General features: G+C 38.8%; 1 protein-coding gene across 1 annotated transcript in view; it reads right to left on the bottom strand.

Moving 5' to 3' along the window:
- The window catches only part of FNIP1 (folliculin interacting protein 1), a 90,525-nt gene that overhangs the window by 28,844 nt on the left and 47,879 nt on the right, over window positions 1-13,802 (bottom strand). The window contains 5 exon segments of the mRNA XM_032769154.2: window positions 126-209; window positions 2,594-2,685; window positions 3,246-3,320; window positions 3,629-3,729; window positions 12,930-13,073. Of these exon segments, the coding sequence (XP_032625045.1) occupies window positions 126-209; window positions 2,594-2,685; window positions 3,246-3,320; window positions 3,629-3,729; window positions 12,930-13,073 (496 nt within the window).

Here is a 13,802-nt window from a genome sequence, read left to right as displayed (position 1 = left end):
ATTTTCCCCATGCCCTCCAATTTCACAGCTGTATTTTTTAAAGTGTATCTTATTTCCATGGCTACACTACAAATCCACACATCCTTGTTACATAAACTAGACTATGCATACAGCACACTGCAAACCTGCAAAGAAAGAGGCGCTCCGGATCAGGCGGAGCGGACCTTGTTCAGAGAACGCTCGCCTAGGGCTGCAAAGCTGTGAAAGACCTACATGGCAGAATGTAAAATACATATGAAAGAATGAGGTTAGTAAAGCAGAGCAGAGTCTGTAGGGGGAAAAAAAAAAAAAAGATATATGCCAACATAAATGCAGACCAACAAATACAGAAGAATACAGCTCTTACGCTCAGCAAGAGTTACAATCCAAGCTGAAGTACCTATGGTTAAAACACTGTATTTCCAATATTTTTTTAAAACAGGATCCAATTTTACATTACCTCCCATAAAAGAGACTTTTAAAATACAAATAATTAATTTATGCAGGAAGTTAGGAACACCTACTAGCTCAAAACTTTAGCTCGATTCACAGATATTAAATTTAGCCTGATGTAAAACATCTGTTTTAATATATGTCCATTGACGGAGTGGCTCGGGTACTCCACCTCCCAAGAAGACGAAAAAAAAAAAAAAGCCTGAATAAATTAAGTTTAATAGAGTGGTGAGAAAAATTACAGGTCAGAATCACTGCTCATGAAAATTAAGAGTCAATACATGACATTAGTCACAAGAATGGTGAACAGAAAATAAATATTAACAACTTTAAAACCATAGAAAAATTCATTATTGACCCGTAAGTTACATCAGGGAAATATGTTATACTTGTTCTACGTACATAATAAAATAAAACATAATACTGACATTTTTAATTAGTTAATTGCCAGCTGCAACAAAAAGCTGAATTTGGGAAGCTACTGTGCACCCAAGGTTTTCTACGTAAATTGATTAAAAAAAATTCAGAAGGCTGCACTTCAACTAAAGCTCCCTTCTCTCCTCTTTAAATGACTTAGGGACTAGCTTAAAAAAAAAAAAAAAAAAAAAAGCAGGCATGTATGAAAAGAGCAGTGTGTAAACAGTCCCCAACAAAAACACACAGAAACTTTTTTGTATCATGAGCTGGCAAGAGTCAGTGAGTTAGAAGCTTTTTTTTCAAATTTAATTTAGTTATTACAAATGCTCCAGTTATAGATTAACTTCTTGGCCCTGTCTTGCCCATTGTTCCCTCTGCCTTGAAGTGGGAACTGTAAACAAACATTGATGAAAGGATTGAAAGTTCGTGCAGTTTCATTGCGGTCTCTGTATTTTTGTTTCTTCTTCTGAAATGCTCTGTCATTTGTTAACTGCGTACCTCTGTGACTCCCAACTGATGTACTGACACCTCCTACAGCAGCACACTAGCAGAGTTATTTTCCTTCTTTTTGCTGCTGTAGAAGGCCATCATTATGATGCTTTGCTACACCTAAATCACTGAATCGTAACAGTGACAATACTCAAGTTTTAATTTTCCCTGTGGATTTTTTTTGGGAGGGCCAGGAAGGTTGGCATACTAACAATTTTGCCAGACAAAAGCCACTGTTTTACAAATTGCAGAGGAAAGGTGAGATTTTCAAACGTGCCCGAGATAGGAACTTCTTTATTTTGGCTCCTAACGCACTTAGGCACTTTTAAAAAATCTCACACAAAGCCCAAAGGAAATACTGAGTAATGGGAAGGACATACAACTTTGACTTTCCACATTTTTGTAAACGTGGGTGCATTTAATGGACAACAGTCTCAAACCACTTTACAAGGCTTCCCTTGTAAATGAATTACTGGCAAGAAAAGTATCACAAGCCTATTATAATTATTATACCTCAATTAGCTTGCAAATCATGATGCAAGTTTTAAAGAAATGTGTGCCACAACAAGGAGGAAAAAACATCTGTTGATGTTTCTGAACCTTTTTAAGCAGGTTCATTTCTGTAGTTTCAGCTATAAAAAATTGATTTTAAAAGAATTACTTAATTTCTGATCTAACAAGGCACTCAAGCACATGTTTAAATTTAAGCACAAATGTCATCCCATTGAGATAACTGATGCCGTTATTTGGAAGCCAAAACCCCATTTTGTGGTAACACGACATTCCCTTAGCTCAGAGGTCTGACTGCTAGAGCAGAAGAGTATGTATGTCCACTGATAATCTTGGAAGCTGATCACTTAATGTTTTAAAATTAACTTTTTCCAGGCAATTTTATTCTAACTACAATAGAACCTTGGCTTCAAAATTAAACAACTAATTAAGGGAAAGTGGTGCTTATGTTGGTGTTTCCTGATATAGGTTGTATTTAAACCTTTAACCAAGATGGAAAAAATGCTCTGTGTCCTGTGGCTTGGATCAATTGGATCAGTCTCCAATTGTACCAAGACCTAAGCTGTATGGCTTACTTTCCCCAAATCCATGCCAAGGTTTCTTTCTATAAAATCCCTTGCTACTGTTTCAGTGGGTTTTATTAGCTGCATAATAAATGTTCATACATGAAAGTTTTCACAAAAGTTTGAAAATCTAGTGCTTATTCAATTAAAGATACTAAGAAAGAAAATAAGCTTTTAATTACCTATGTTTCCAAGGAGTCCATTCATAATTGTACTATGGTCTGGCTTTAATGTATTACTGTCCTGATTAATGAACTCAAGACTGTCCTGTAACCTAAAAAAAAACAAAACAAAACAACAAAATCAGTAATTCACATTTTGGTACAGCGCTGTCTGATTTCATTGATAGCCTGAACGGGACAGACTAGCAACTAATGCAGGCTTTCATTAAAGTTATGGAAAAACCTTTGCCACCTAACAGTGTTCACAAAGCCAGGCCAGCTGTACAGTTAGCCCATGCAAACTAAGCAGCAAGTAGCTCAAAGAAAGACCCACTCTGGAACACCTCAGTCCCAACAGATGTTATTGAGTGCCTTCAACTCTCATTGAGTTCAGTAGCAATCAAAAGTGTTCAGCCTCTTGCAGGATCAGTCTCCAATTGCCAAAGTGCCAACACCTGCTATGAAGGAACAGTCCATCCCTTTGTTTAAGGCAAGGTGAGGCGGAGAAGACCACAAGCAAACAGTGGACAGGCAAGCCACAGGAAATAATACAAAGTTCCTTGTGATGTAGAAAAAAGAATTGTGAGGCTTCTGACATGATTCAGAATTCTCTTCCAGGTAGAGCTTAGGTTGAGTTACTCAGACTCAGTGATACTATTTCTAATGTACTCACGTGTTTAGACTTCCATAGATGCTACTTCCAGTTCGAGCTGTAAAAACCTTGCTAAGCATAAGCTGAGGAGGAGAGCTATAAGACAAAAAAGGAAGAGATCAGTACAGAACTATTGTCCCAAGACTTCCTTTTTTCTCCATTCACATCCCTTCAGATTTTAAAGGCTTAAATGTATAGCACAACAATTAGCCTAGCATTATTATATGTCTAAAAACATTATCAGGATAAATACTATTTGTACCTGAACCTAGAAACTTCCTCTGCTCTGCATTGGGAACATTCAGTTGAATAACAATTTTACCCCAATACAGAATCTTGTGAAAAAGACATCAGTTTAAAAACAAACAAACAAACAAACAAAAAAAAGACAGAACGAGTCTCACCGGATCTGGTGAATTTTCAACGTAGAACCCTTGTAGCTCATGGCCACAGAGCCAAACATCATCTCCCCAAGCATATTGGCATCAGAAGAGCATCGAGAACCCTGCAGAACAAATCAGTTAATTATTCTGTTATGTACTTGAGCATTTCGCAAGCATGTTTTTAATTAAGACAACACAGAAACAAGGAAAAATATTAAAAAATGCTTTGCTCTGATGGATGCAAATATCAGGTACATTTGCAACACACCATGGTGTAGGCCATTTAAAAGCCTATGATTGGCTGAGGTAAGTTCTAGTCCAAGAAGCAATCTTAAGGTAGGTTTGAGGACTGAACCAATCAGTACAATTAACAGAACAAACCTATCTCTATGGGAAGTGCTGTGCATTTCAGTACTGGCTGCTGGCAGTTGTTACTGAAGATACAGCTGAGTCATAAGGGGTGGAATGGAGTGTGATATAGTCTCAAGAACTGATAAGGGATCAATCCCCAATTTCAAGGCCTAGATTAAGGGGTAGAATTCTACAGCCACAGGAAGGTTTGTATGAAATGCAACCTGTTTATAAAAATGTACAACTCCAACAGATTGCTATACAATTTATCTTCCCAATTAAGATTTCTCCTGTTTGCAACATAGTTAATTATAAAGAAAATTAGAAGATCTAAGTAGTCTGTGAAATATTACACACAATAGTACAGAAAGCATTTCTAGAGGTGACCAAGTGATGCAAAAAGGGATTTGTAATTATGCTCAAATAAAGTACTGAGTTTGATTCACGGTTATTTGTACAATCTTACGAGTTGTTGTTCAGGAGTATTCAGAAAGTCACTCTGGTATTTGTGAAACAGTTCACAAACACCGAAAGTCTCACAAACTTTAGTAACAATCATTTTCCATCTGATCTTTTTACTAGCAGTAAGTTATTTGTAATTCATTATTTTCCTCTTTAAAAAGTTTCAACTATCCAGACAAGAAACAGAAAAAAATATCAGGTGACTTAAAGTGACCACTGAATAACGAATAGTAAATTGCTGAACAAAAACAGTTCACAGTCAGCTGAAATGCGGTCACAGACTGTTCCCCCTCCCCTGATTCTCCCTTTTCCACTGCAAACAAAAACTAGGTCTTCACTTTTAAGGCCATTCATGGATTAGCCCCACCCTATCCATGATCTTTTATGTACAATCAAACCTTCAGCCCTTCCCCCTGGCCTTGCCAATGATGCCAGCCAGCCTTTATCACTCATCAGTCCAATCGTCCCTCAAACACCTTAGTGCTTTTGCCCAGGCCACCCCTTATGCACTAGGAGGAGCTCCCCGTAAAAATCCAAACAGACATTATATTGTCCTGCTTTAAAGGCTCTCCTTAAATCTCGCTCTGCCATTTACCAGATATTTGACAAAGGTAAGGCAGTGGGTGTGCTGTGTCTTCTGTTATTACACTAACAATAATTGTGTCACTTATCTTGTGTTCCTCCCACATCTGTTGTATCCACCTGTGTCTCGTGTCTTATATTTAGGTTGTAAGCTCTCAGTTCCTCCACCGATTACTGTCACTCATTAGTTGTGGTACTTTTTCCCAGGTGATACCATGCACTGAATAAGATCACCCTTTTTCATAATGCCACAATAATACCATCTTTCCAGTCCTGTGGCACTTGTTCTTTTACCTATATTTTGTTAGAGTTTTATTAGCTGCTCAGTCAGAATTTTCCCTCCTGCCTTCAGTACATCTGCTTGAATTCTGTGAACATCAGGCATTTCCCTTGTTTGAGGCCTCTGATGACTTCTTTGATTTCACTGAGTGTTATCTTCTATTTCTAACTTAGCACTGGCATTTCACTCAAACCTGTGCATGATTGTTGGCTCTGGACAGTTTAATCTGAATGGAAACATTCTTTCCAGGCTTGTTCTTCAGGCATTTTCAACATCTGTCCATGACAGTCATTGATGGGCATCACCTGTGATGCCCTAGTCTTTCTAAGTGGTCTTTCACTATTCTATAGAGCTACTTGAAATCTCCTCTCTTGTGCTGCTGCTTCTGCCTCTGCAGCCTTCTTCTGAACCAGACATTTCTATCTTACCTGAATTTCTTCTTTATTTCTTTGTCCTTTCCTCTGCCTCTAAGAGTTCTGCCTGTGTCTTGCACGATTCCTTTTTTGCCTTCAGGGTTTTCTGTTCGTCATTTGTTGCCCATGTTCCAGATGTAATAATTTATGCACCTTACCTTTGCCCTCTTTGGAGGCCCACTACTTCCTCTGCTGTCTCGACTACCATCTTCTTCCAGGTTGACCATCTGTCTTCCAGACTTCCATCACTCTGGTTCTGTAAAATACTGGAACAGTTGCTAAATGCAATCTGATCTGCATTTCTTTGTCCTAACACTCTTTTTGTCCATCTTTGTGGTCTTTTGGAGTTAAAGTTGTAACGTGGCCTTTCAGAGATAATGATCTGAGCCAACATCTGCTCCTCTGCTGACTTTGACATCCCTCAAAGAAGACGCTCACTTCTTAGATACACACACATGGCCTCTCTTTACAGTGTTTGAGCCACAGAGATTCAAGAGCCATTCATCATTATAAGTTTGGATGCCTTCTGCTGCTGTGCCCAGGACACCTTCCCAGACAATCGAGTTGTTGCCAATTTGTGCACTGAAGTCATCTATCATCAAACTGAGGTCTTGATTAGGCATGTCATCCAATACTTGCTGCACCTGCTTGTAGAATGTATTCTTGTCACTGTTGCCTAATGTATTTGTTGGTCATATACTTGGGCTACATTTATACTACAGAGCTTACAGCTGTAGCACTGCAGTGCAGATGCTCTAGGGTGAGGGGAGAGAGCTCTCCCGTTGACTTAATTAATCCACCCTCAACAAGCGGCAGTAGCTCTCCTGCAGACGTAGTGCTGTCTACACCAACACTCAGGTCAGTGTAACTTATATCATTCAGAGAGGTGGCTTATTCACACCCCTGAATGACATAAATTAAACTGATGTAAATTCTAGTGTAGACAGTCTTGGATTATTGTACATATGTTTTGTTCGCATCCTGGCGGTTGTTATTTCATCATTCACTGGCTCCCAAGCAAGCAGGGTTTTCACTGTGATATTATCCAGCATAATTCCTACACCTCTTTCATGGGTTCCTCCTCCTCAGCGTAAGATTGCAGCACCATCTTGCCACTCCCACCTACCTCATCTCACTCACACCAAGTATGTTCAGATGGTATTTTTTCATTTCTCGTGTCACTTGTGCCAACATTTCCGTACTACACACAGTAAATACGGTAATTCAATATGCCTACTCTTGTTACAGATTTGGTTGTCAGGATTCAATGTCTCCAGTTCTCAGCTTCCTTTTGGCCTTCACCGAGATCTGTCATACTGGGGTTTTGAGTTCTATGTGCACCTACAGTCCTCAAGTAATGGCTTAATGGAGCTGCGTCTGTTGCAGTAAGGTTAACTCTGCCACTCTTAGCAACAGTGCCAGTCCCACGCTCGGATAAAAGAGTTGGATTCTGCAGCTGGATTTGTGTCCTACTCAGGTAAAACCTTACTGCAACACAAGCTGTTCAGTTAATTCTTATTAATCCTGTTTATTATGTTGTACCAAAGGGCCAACCAAGAATGGAGTCCTATTGACCTGTTTGTGCACTGTACAAACACATAGTACTAGATTTCCCTTCGTCATCTTCCTTGTCCCAAAGAGCTTATATGCTAATAACAATAATCATGTACAGTGCCCAGCACAATGAGGCCTTAATTGGGACTATTTGACTCTACTGCAATATACATTATTTTTATTATTTACAACAGTAAGAGCACTTATGAAAATTGGGCTAAATTTGTAACAAATAATTTGACTAGCTCTGATTTGCTGCATTCCATCTCCTTTTAATCTTTATTTGGCAACTTCTGCCTTAAAATACCACAGTTCAGAATTTCACACATATTTAACACATGGTTAAGAAAGATTTAAATCACTTGGCACCAGGTGAATGTGTCGTTATAAAGGATAATGTACACTTTCATGATTAAGCAGCAGGCAATGGCATTCACTAACATTAATGTAAACAGGTTCTCAGCCAGTAGAGTGTTCATCAGGGTTAAGTTCAGCCCCATCAGGAAGGAAGATGAGAAGAGGTGGATGTGTACTGTTTGTGTGTGTGTGTGTGTGTCTTTTACAGAAATTATTTCATCAAATTACTTTTAGTAAATATAATTCATATCACATACAAATCTCAACACTTCACTAATATTAGACAGGCCTATACCATAGTAATACCAGATATAATGTCTGTCAATGCATGGGGAAAAACAAACTGAATTACAGAATATAATAAAGAAACCATGGACTATCCTATGGAGAAAGTGCAATAACAACATAGTATACAAGTACTTATTGAAAAACATGTGGGTTTGGAAAATCTTTTTTAGCCAAAGATGAAGACAGAACGTTCAAAGAAGTTATTGCAGTGTGGTATGAGTAGGGATGCTTACCTACCTTCTTTGCGTATTAGAGAAATCAAGGGATGTTAATTCTTGTTTCCCAAATAATCCAAATATAAAAGCGAAGGCTCACAGAGTTTGTTCAATTGCTTCCTTAGGGCCTAATCCATGATTCATTGAAGTTCATATGAGATCTTTCCATTGACTTCAAGAGTCTTTGGATCAGGCTCACGATGTGCAGTAGAACCTCAGAGTTATGAAAACCAGAGTAAAAAACAGACCAGTTAACCACACACTTCATTTGGAACTGAAAGTTCAGAGTTATGAACATTTCAGTGTTATGAACAACCTCCATTCCCGAGGTGTTCGTTAACTCTGAGGTTTTACTGTATATGTAATGTTTAGGAGTTTGAGCAATTGTTTTTTTCTAGGTTCCAGCACAAGGGTGTTCAGAGGACAAATATGGTGCCCTCTGAATGGCACATAGTGAGGAAATACGATTTTAAAATGAAGTAGGAATTCTAAAAAGGGGAACTGAAAGGGTTTTTCTATAAATTAAAATATTTGTAAATATTTCAAAATAAGACATATCTGGGTGTTTAAAAGTCCAATTAATTGTGAGTATCTGAAAATAATAATTAATTGCTGTTTTCAAAACACATTCAAATAAAAAATAAATAAATGGAGATATCCTATCTCCTAGAACTGGAAGGGACCTTGAAAGGTCATTGAGTCCAGTCCTCTGCCTTCACTAGCAGGACCAAGTACTGATTTTGTCCCAGATCCCTAAGTGGCCCCCGTAAGGGCTGAACTCACAAGCCTGGGTTCAGCAGGCCAATGCTCAAACCACTGAGCTATCTCTTCCCCCTTCTTTTTAATCCGTTGATCCAAATAGAAGCCTGGCCATAATCCATCTCTGCGGGCGTAATACCATGTGTATAAAGACACAGACATTGGGTCATGGGTCCCAAACCAAAAAGCATCCCTACAGAAGTCAATGAGACTTAAACAAATGCCCGGAGTTAAGAAAGAGCTTCAGTGCTTTCCTGAATGAGGCTTTAGAGACTAAACTTTTCTTGTATGTGATCATCAGAGTGAGAAGAGCTACATGTTTACTGCTGATCGTTCTATGGCAATCATGGATTTTGGACAGGCTGGACCAATGGCTTCTTGACAAGTTAAGGGTTGACTCAATTACCTATGCATAATATTTTGCATATGACACACTTCCGTCTATTGTTATTGTGCTGATTGCTTCCTTCAGTACGAGGAAAGAGCACATGACGCCATGAGTAATCATGCATTTCCTGTTATTTGACTGGTGAGAGTTTGCCATAAGCGATACTGATTGAGCACAAAGGAGGAATGTCATGTAACATCAAATGCTATATAAAGTACTGCACACAACAAGCAAAAATCTGCAGACTAAAATTAAAAAGTTACCCAGGCCAATCAACCGAAGATGTTCTTGCAGCTGATAGAAACTCATGCCACTCTTTCCTCTCATCTATGTGCTGTCTTTCCAAACAAATTCATAAGTAAGCAGGGTCACTTTTTGTACTCATGTTCTTTTTTTGCTGGCAGTTCCTCTGGCTCCCCGCTAGCTGCGCCTGACCCTGACTAAATTAAATGCCTCAAGGACTCCTGGAGCTCAGACACTTCAGAGCTGCTGCGCTTCGGCACTAGGCAAAACAACAACAAGCCACATCCTTTGACTTTGTCAACTCCAGATGGCGGAGCAAAGACTTTAGAACAACATTTGTAAATGTGGGTGCCTAAAATTAGATACTTAAGTGTGATATTCACAGGGTACTAAGTAATCACAGCTCCTATAGAAATCTACGGGAGCTGGGTTTGTATACCCTCTGGGAAAAGTTAGACTAATTATTTGGGTGACAACCAAGTTTGGCCTAAATCTAAACGACTTTCCCAATGTCACAGAGTGAGCTAACGGCAGAATCGAAACAGCATCCAGGCCTCCAGATCCTCCCCAGAAATAAGGAATATGTGAAGAAGGCCACTGGATTCTTCTACTTACCCTACCTATCAAAATAAGAACAAGGAGATACTATGAAACTCAGAGATAACTCATTTAAAACATAACACTTTCCACTGCTTAGCTCTTTGAATTGTCAAAGCAGTTTGCAAAAAGGATTCATTACTAAGGTCATAATATTTCAACAGAATACCTAACTTCTGCAACTCACTATCACTCCAGGAGCCCAAAAAAGATGGAGCATGAATAAAAATAGCAACTACCACTATAAAAATGAAGATATAATTATAAGGACTATTAATCTTCATGTGTCACAGCAAAAACTGATCACTACCAAGATCATGGATAAATTCCCATCCTCATCTCCCATGGTATCATATTGCCTAATTGGCCAGATGCATTGTAGGTAATCTAGGAAAGATTAGATTTTAAACAGTAACTATCACCCAAGAGCCTTAAAAAAATGAGTGTGGCTCCAGAAAAGTACTTCTTTACAAAGTACTTTTGTACATGGAACACTGAATAATGATCATTACAAACTATTAGGCCCAAATATGATGATTTTTATCTATGGATATAAATTGCAGAAGTTCTTATGTTTTGAACAAGTATAAAGCATTTGAGCATCTGCTTGGTTTTAATTTTCTGCCAGTGTAAAAATTTAAGTCAATATAAACTGGGGGGAAAATACTTAGACACAAATTTATTAAATTATTATTATTATCATCATAAAAAAATCATGAAAAGTGAGAATCTGCTCATTTCAAACCTAATTACAGGGGGTGTGTCCTTCCCCTGCAAGATCGGGAAGAGGCACTGCCAAAGACAAAGATCCTGATGAGATGCCCTGCTTTGGTTAGGCCTTCATATATGCCTAATGAGGATGACTCTACCTTGCATTACGACAGATGCCTACATTTATTGTGAGAACCTTGCTGCTGTTCAACCACCTGGGCCTCCAAGTTCTAGAAAATAGAGGTCACCAAAGACCAAAGTGAAGTGCGATCAGCCAAGAAAAGGAGTTAAAAATTAAAAACTCATATGAGTAATAACTGAAGAGCGTATGGCAAAACGGCATGACTCTAGGGAATGACAACTTGGAAACAAACCAATTTCCTTGCTCAAATTTCTGAGCTCACATAAAAACAGATCATAAATAAATTGCAAGTGTTTGTAATTACATATTAGCATATTAGAGTCAGTCATATTTGCATGATTTGGAAAGCCCATTTCTGACTGGTAAATTTATAACATTTTAAATTTCTGTTTACTGCACATATTGCACAAAATAACCTTCTACATATGTAAACAGAATTGCAACACAGTTGTAAAACCCAGGTCTTATGATCAAACAAACCTTCAGCCTGGATGTGAGAAAAAAATACTAGGGCAAGATCCTGCGAATACTACCAGGTACAGTACGTTCTACTGTGGGAAGTCATCTACAAGTATTAGCAATATCAAACCTTATTTAGAAGCACCTGAATGTATTCTAGTGACATCTGTGAGAGCTTTAGATGGGACATAACCAGAATTCCACACAGTAGCCTGGGACAAAGCACCATATTTCATCTTCTAAATCACCTACAGCATAGTCACATATATTTAAATAAAACTATCATAAAATGTGCTATTAGCATTATGTTATTGGGACTTCCACTTTCCAACTGCAAAGGCTGCACATAATACATTATATATCACACCTTTATTCTCCAATGCTAATCAGTGTTTGTACAGAGCCTGCCCAATTGAGAAGAGAAATAAGTAGCTGTAGGTGGCTACACTGGGGAGCATAATGTTCTCTTGGTTACATAGGACACTATGGAGGTTATGTTGTGTCAGAGGAAGCATACCAAGAGAGATGGAACAGCTCTTCCTTTCAAAACCACACAAAATACCCTTCCAAGAAGGGTGAAAGGGCAAATAGGACTTCAGTCACCTTATTGAAACTATGGAGAAGAGCTGTACAGGAAAGAAAAGACAAAGGGAATACATTTCTGGTCAAATATAGCAACAGCTAAGGTGATGATGGATAAAATCAATGCAGAAAGTTTGTTCATTTATATCACCAATGGGTTAAGACATCAGTAGTACTGTACTCAAAATAAGATCTGTAAGGGGCAACTTCCCTCAAACATGCAATTAATTCATTACAAAGAGTATAAAGGCTCAGTTCTATTTTAGGATGGCTGAGTATAAAATGCTTGTGATCCATGGAAGCTGAGATGACAGAAATATATCCGTGTCAGATGACTCTGGCTACTCTTGTAACCAAAACCTCCACACGTTTGTAAAAGTTAACTCAAGTTATATAGCACTGTTACTGTTATATAGCCTTCATCTACAGATTTACAGCTGTATGTTGCCACATTACCTTTTTTTTTTTTCAAGTTTCCCCTGATATAGAACATGTGACTTTAAATATATTTGTAATTCAGAATACTTAAAAATATCATGAAGCCTAGGGTCTGTCACTAGACAAGGACCCATAGAGGTCCAAATACTCAAAGGAACAAAAATGTCCCAACCTACCATTATGGGTCCACTCTCAAGTCTCATTTCACAGATGGGGCTTATTGTCCAGGTCCTGTTCAGATATGGCCCAAAAGGGCAGACCTCTCCTACTCTGGAGATACTTCTGCCATTCAAGGCAGCACTCTTGTGAGAACAGTTTGCCATGTTTCAGTGCCTTGGAACCCAAAACCCCAGTCTTCATTCACGATCGAACTGCGACCTCAGTCTAAACCTTAAAGAAAAACTTCTGCCTCAGGCTGTCTCTAATTTTAAGTATTTTAAAACATTCGATACATCTGTTGCAAAATTTGACAAGATTGAAACAATATAAAAGGATTCTCACCTGGTATTTTGGGCATTGTTCTTTCGTATCGGAAGACAAGGAAGATGAATTGATGGAACTGTCCAATGAAGAGGAGCTGTCTCCTCCAGGCTTCAGCTGGCAACATTTCCCAAAGACTCTCACCTGAGCATCACTACAGAGTTTCTGAAACACAGACCACATGTCCGTCATTAGTTTTCACATCCCTAAAATCATTGCTAATGACATTGGAATGATCTGGTCTTGTATTCCCAGTTTACGAAGCGTATTTAGCAGCAAAAAGGTTATACGCCAAGGCAAACAGTAAGCAGAATGATTTATTTCTCCTCCAGACTGGCTACAGGGAAGGAGGTTGGGCTGCTTTACTTAGAAAACTGAACTGGGAGCTAATACAACATTCCTTGTTCATTTTCTTAAGAAACTCCAGGCACTGAAGCTGCTTTGAAGTTTTACAGAGAATAATTACTGGGCACAGGAGCAGGAGATTGGATGGCAGAGAAAGGGGTGAATACAGAGAGAGGAACAATAGATTCCACCTGCTTTCTCCCCACCTTATGTACATACTAGTAAGTGTTTATACAGTCTTGTGGTTGGCATAGCACTTCACAGATGCAGATGACAATTTTAAAAATTCAACTTTTTAACTCTAACGGTTATGAAGAAAAGCCTGAAAATGCAACCCAAGTGTAAGCACAGTCTGCAAAGGGCCAGAAACAGTAGCTCTGAGAGGTGTGAATTGCCCCAGACATCTCAATGCGATGGGCGTCCTGCCAACATCACCCCAGCAGGGGGCTCTGTGTATGTGTCAGCTGGCAGAAGGAAAGAAGTGCAGGGAGACCCAGCCCATTCATCCGAGCAGATACATGCCAGCTGCCAGGATAAGTACTAGGTCCC

Source organism: Chelonoidis abingdonii, chromosome 7 (assembly GCF_003597395.2).
Source record: "Chelonoidis abingdonii isolate Lonesome George chromosome 7, CheloAbing_2.0, whole genome shotgun sequence".
NCBI classification, from domain to species: Eukaryota; Metazoa; Chordata; order Testudines; family Testudinidae; genus Chelonoidis; species Chelonoidis abingdonii.
The sequence above is the reverse complement of the archived record's forward strand: the minus strand, read 5'-3'. Positions and strand labels throughout refer to the sequence as shown.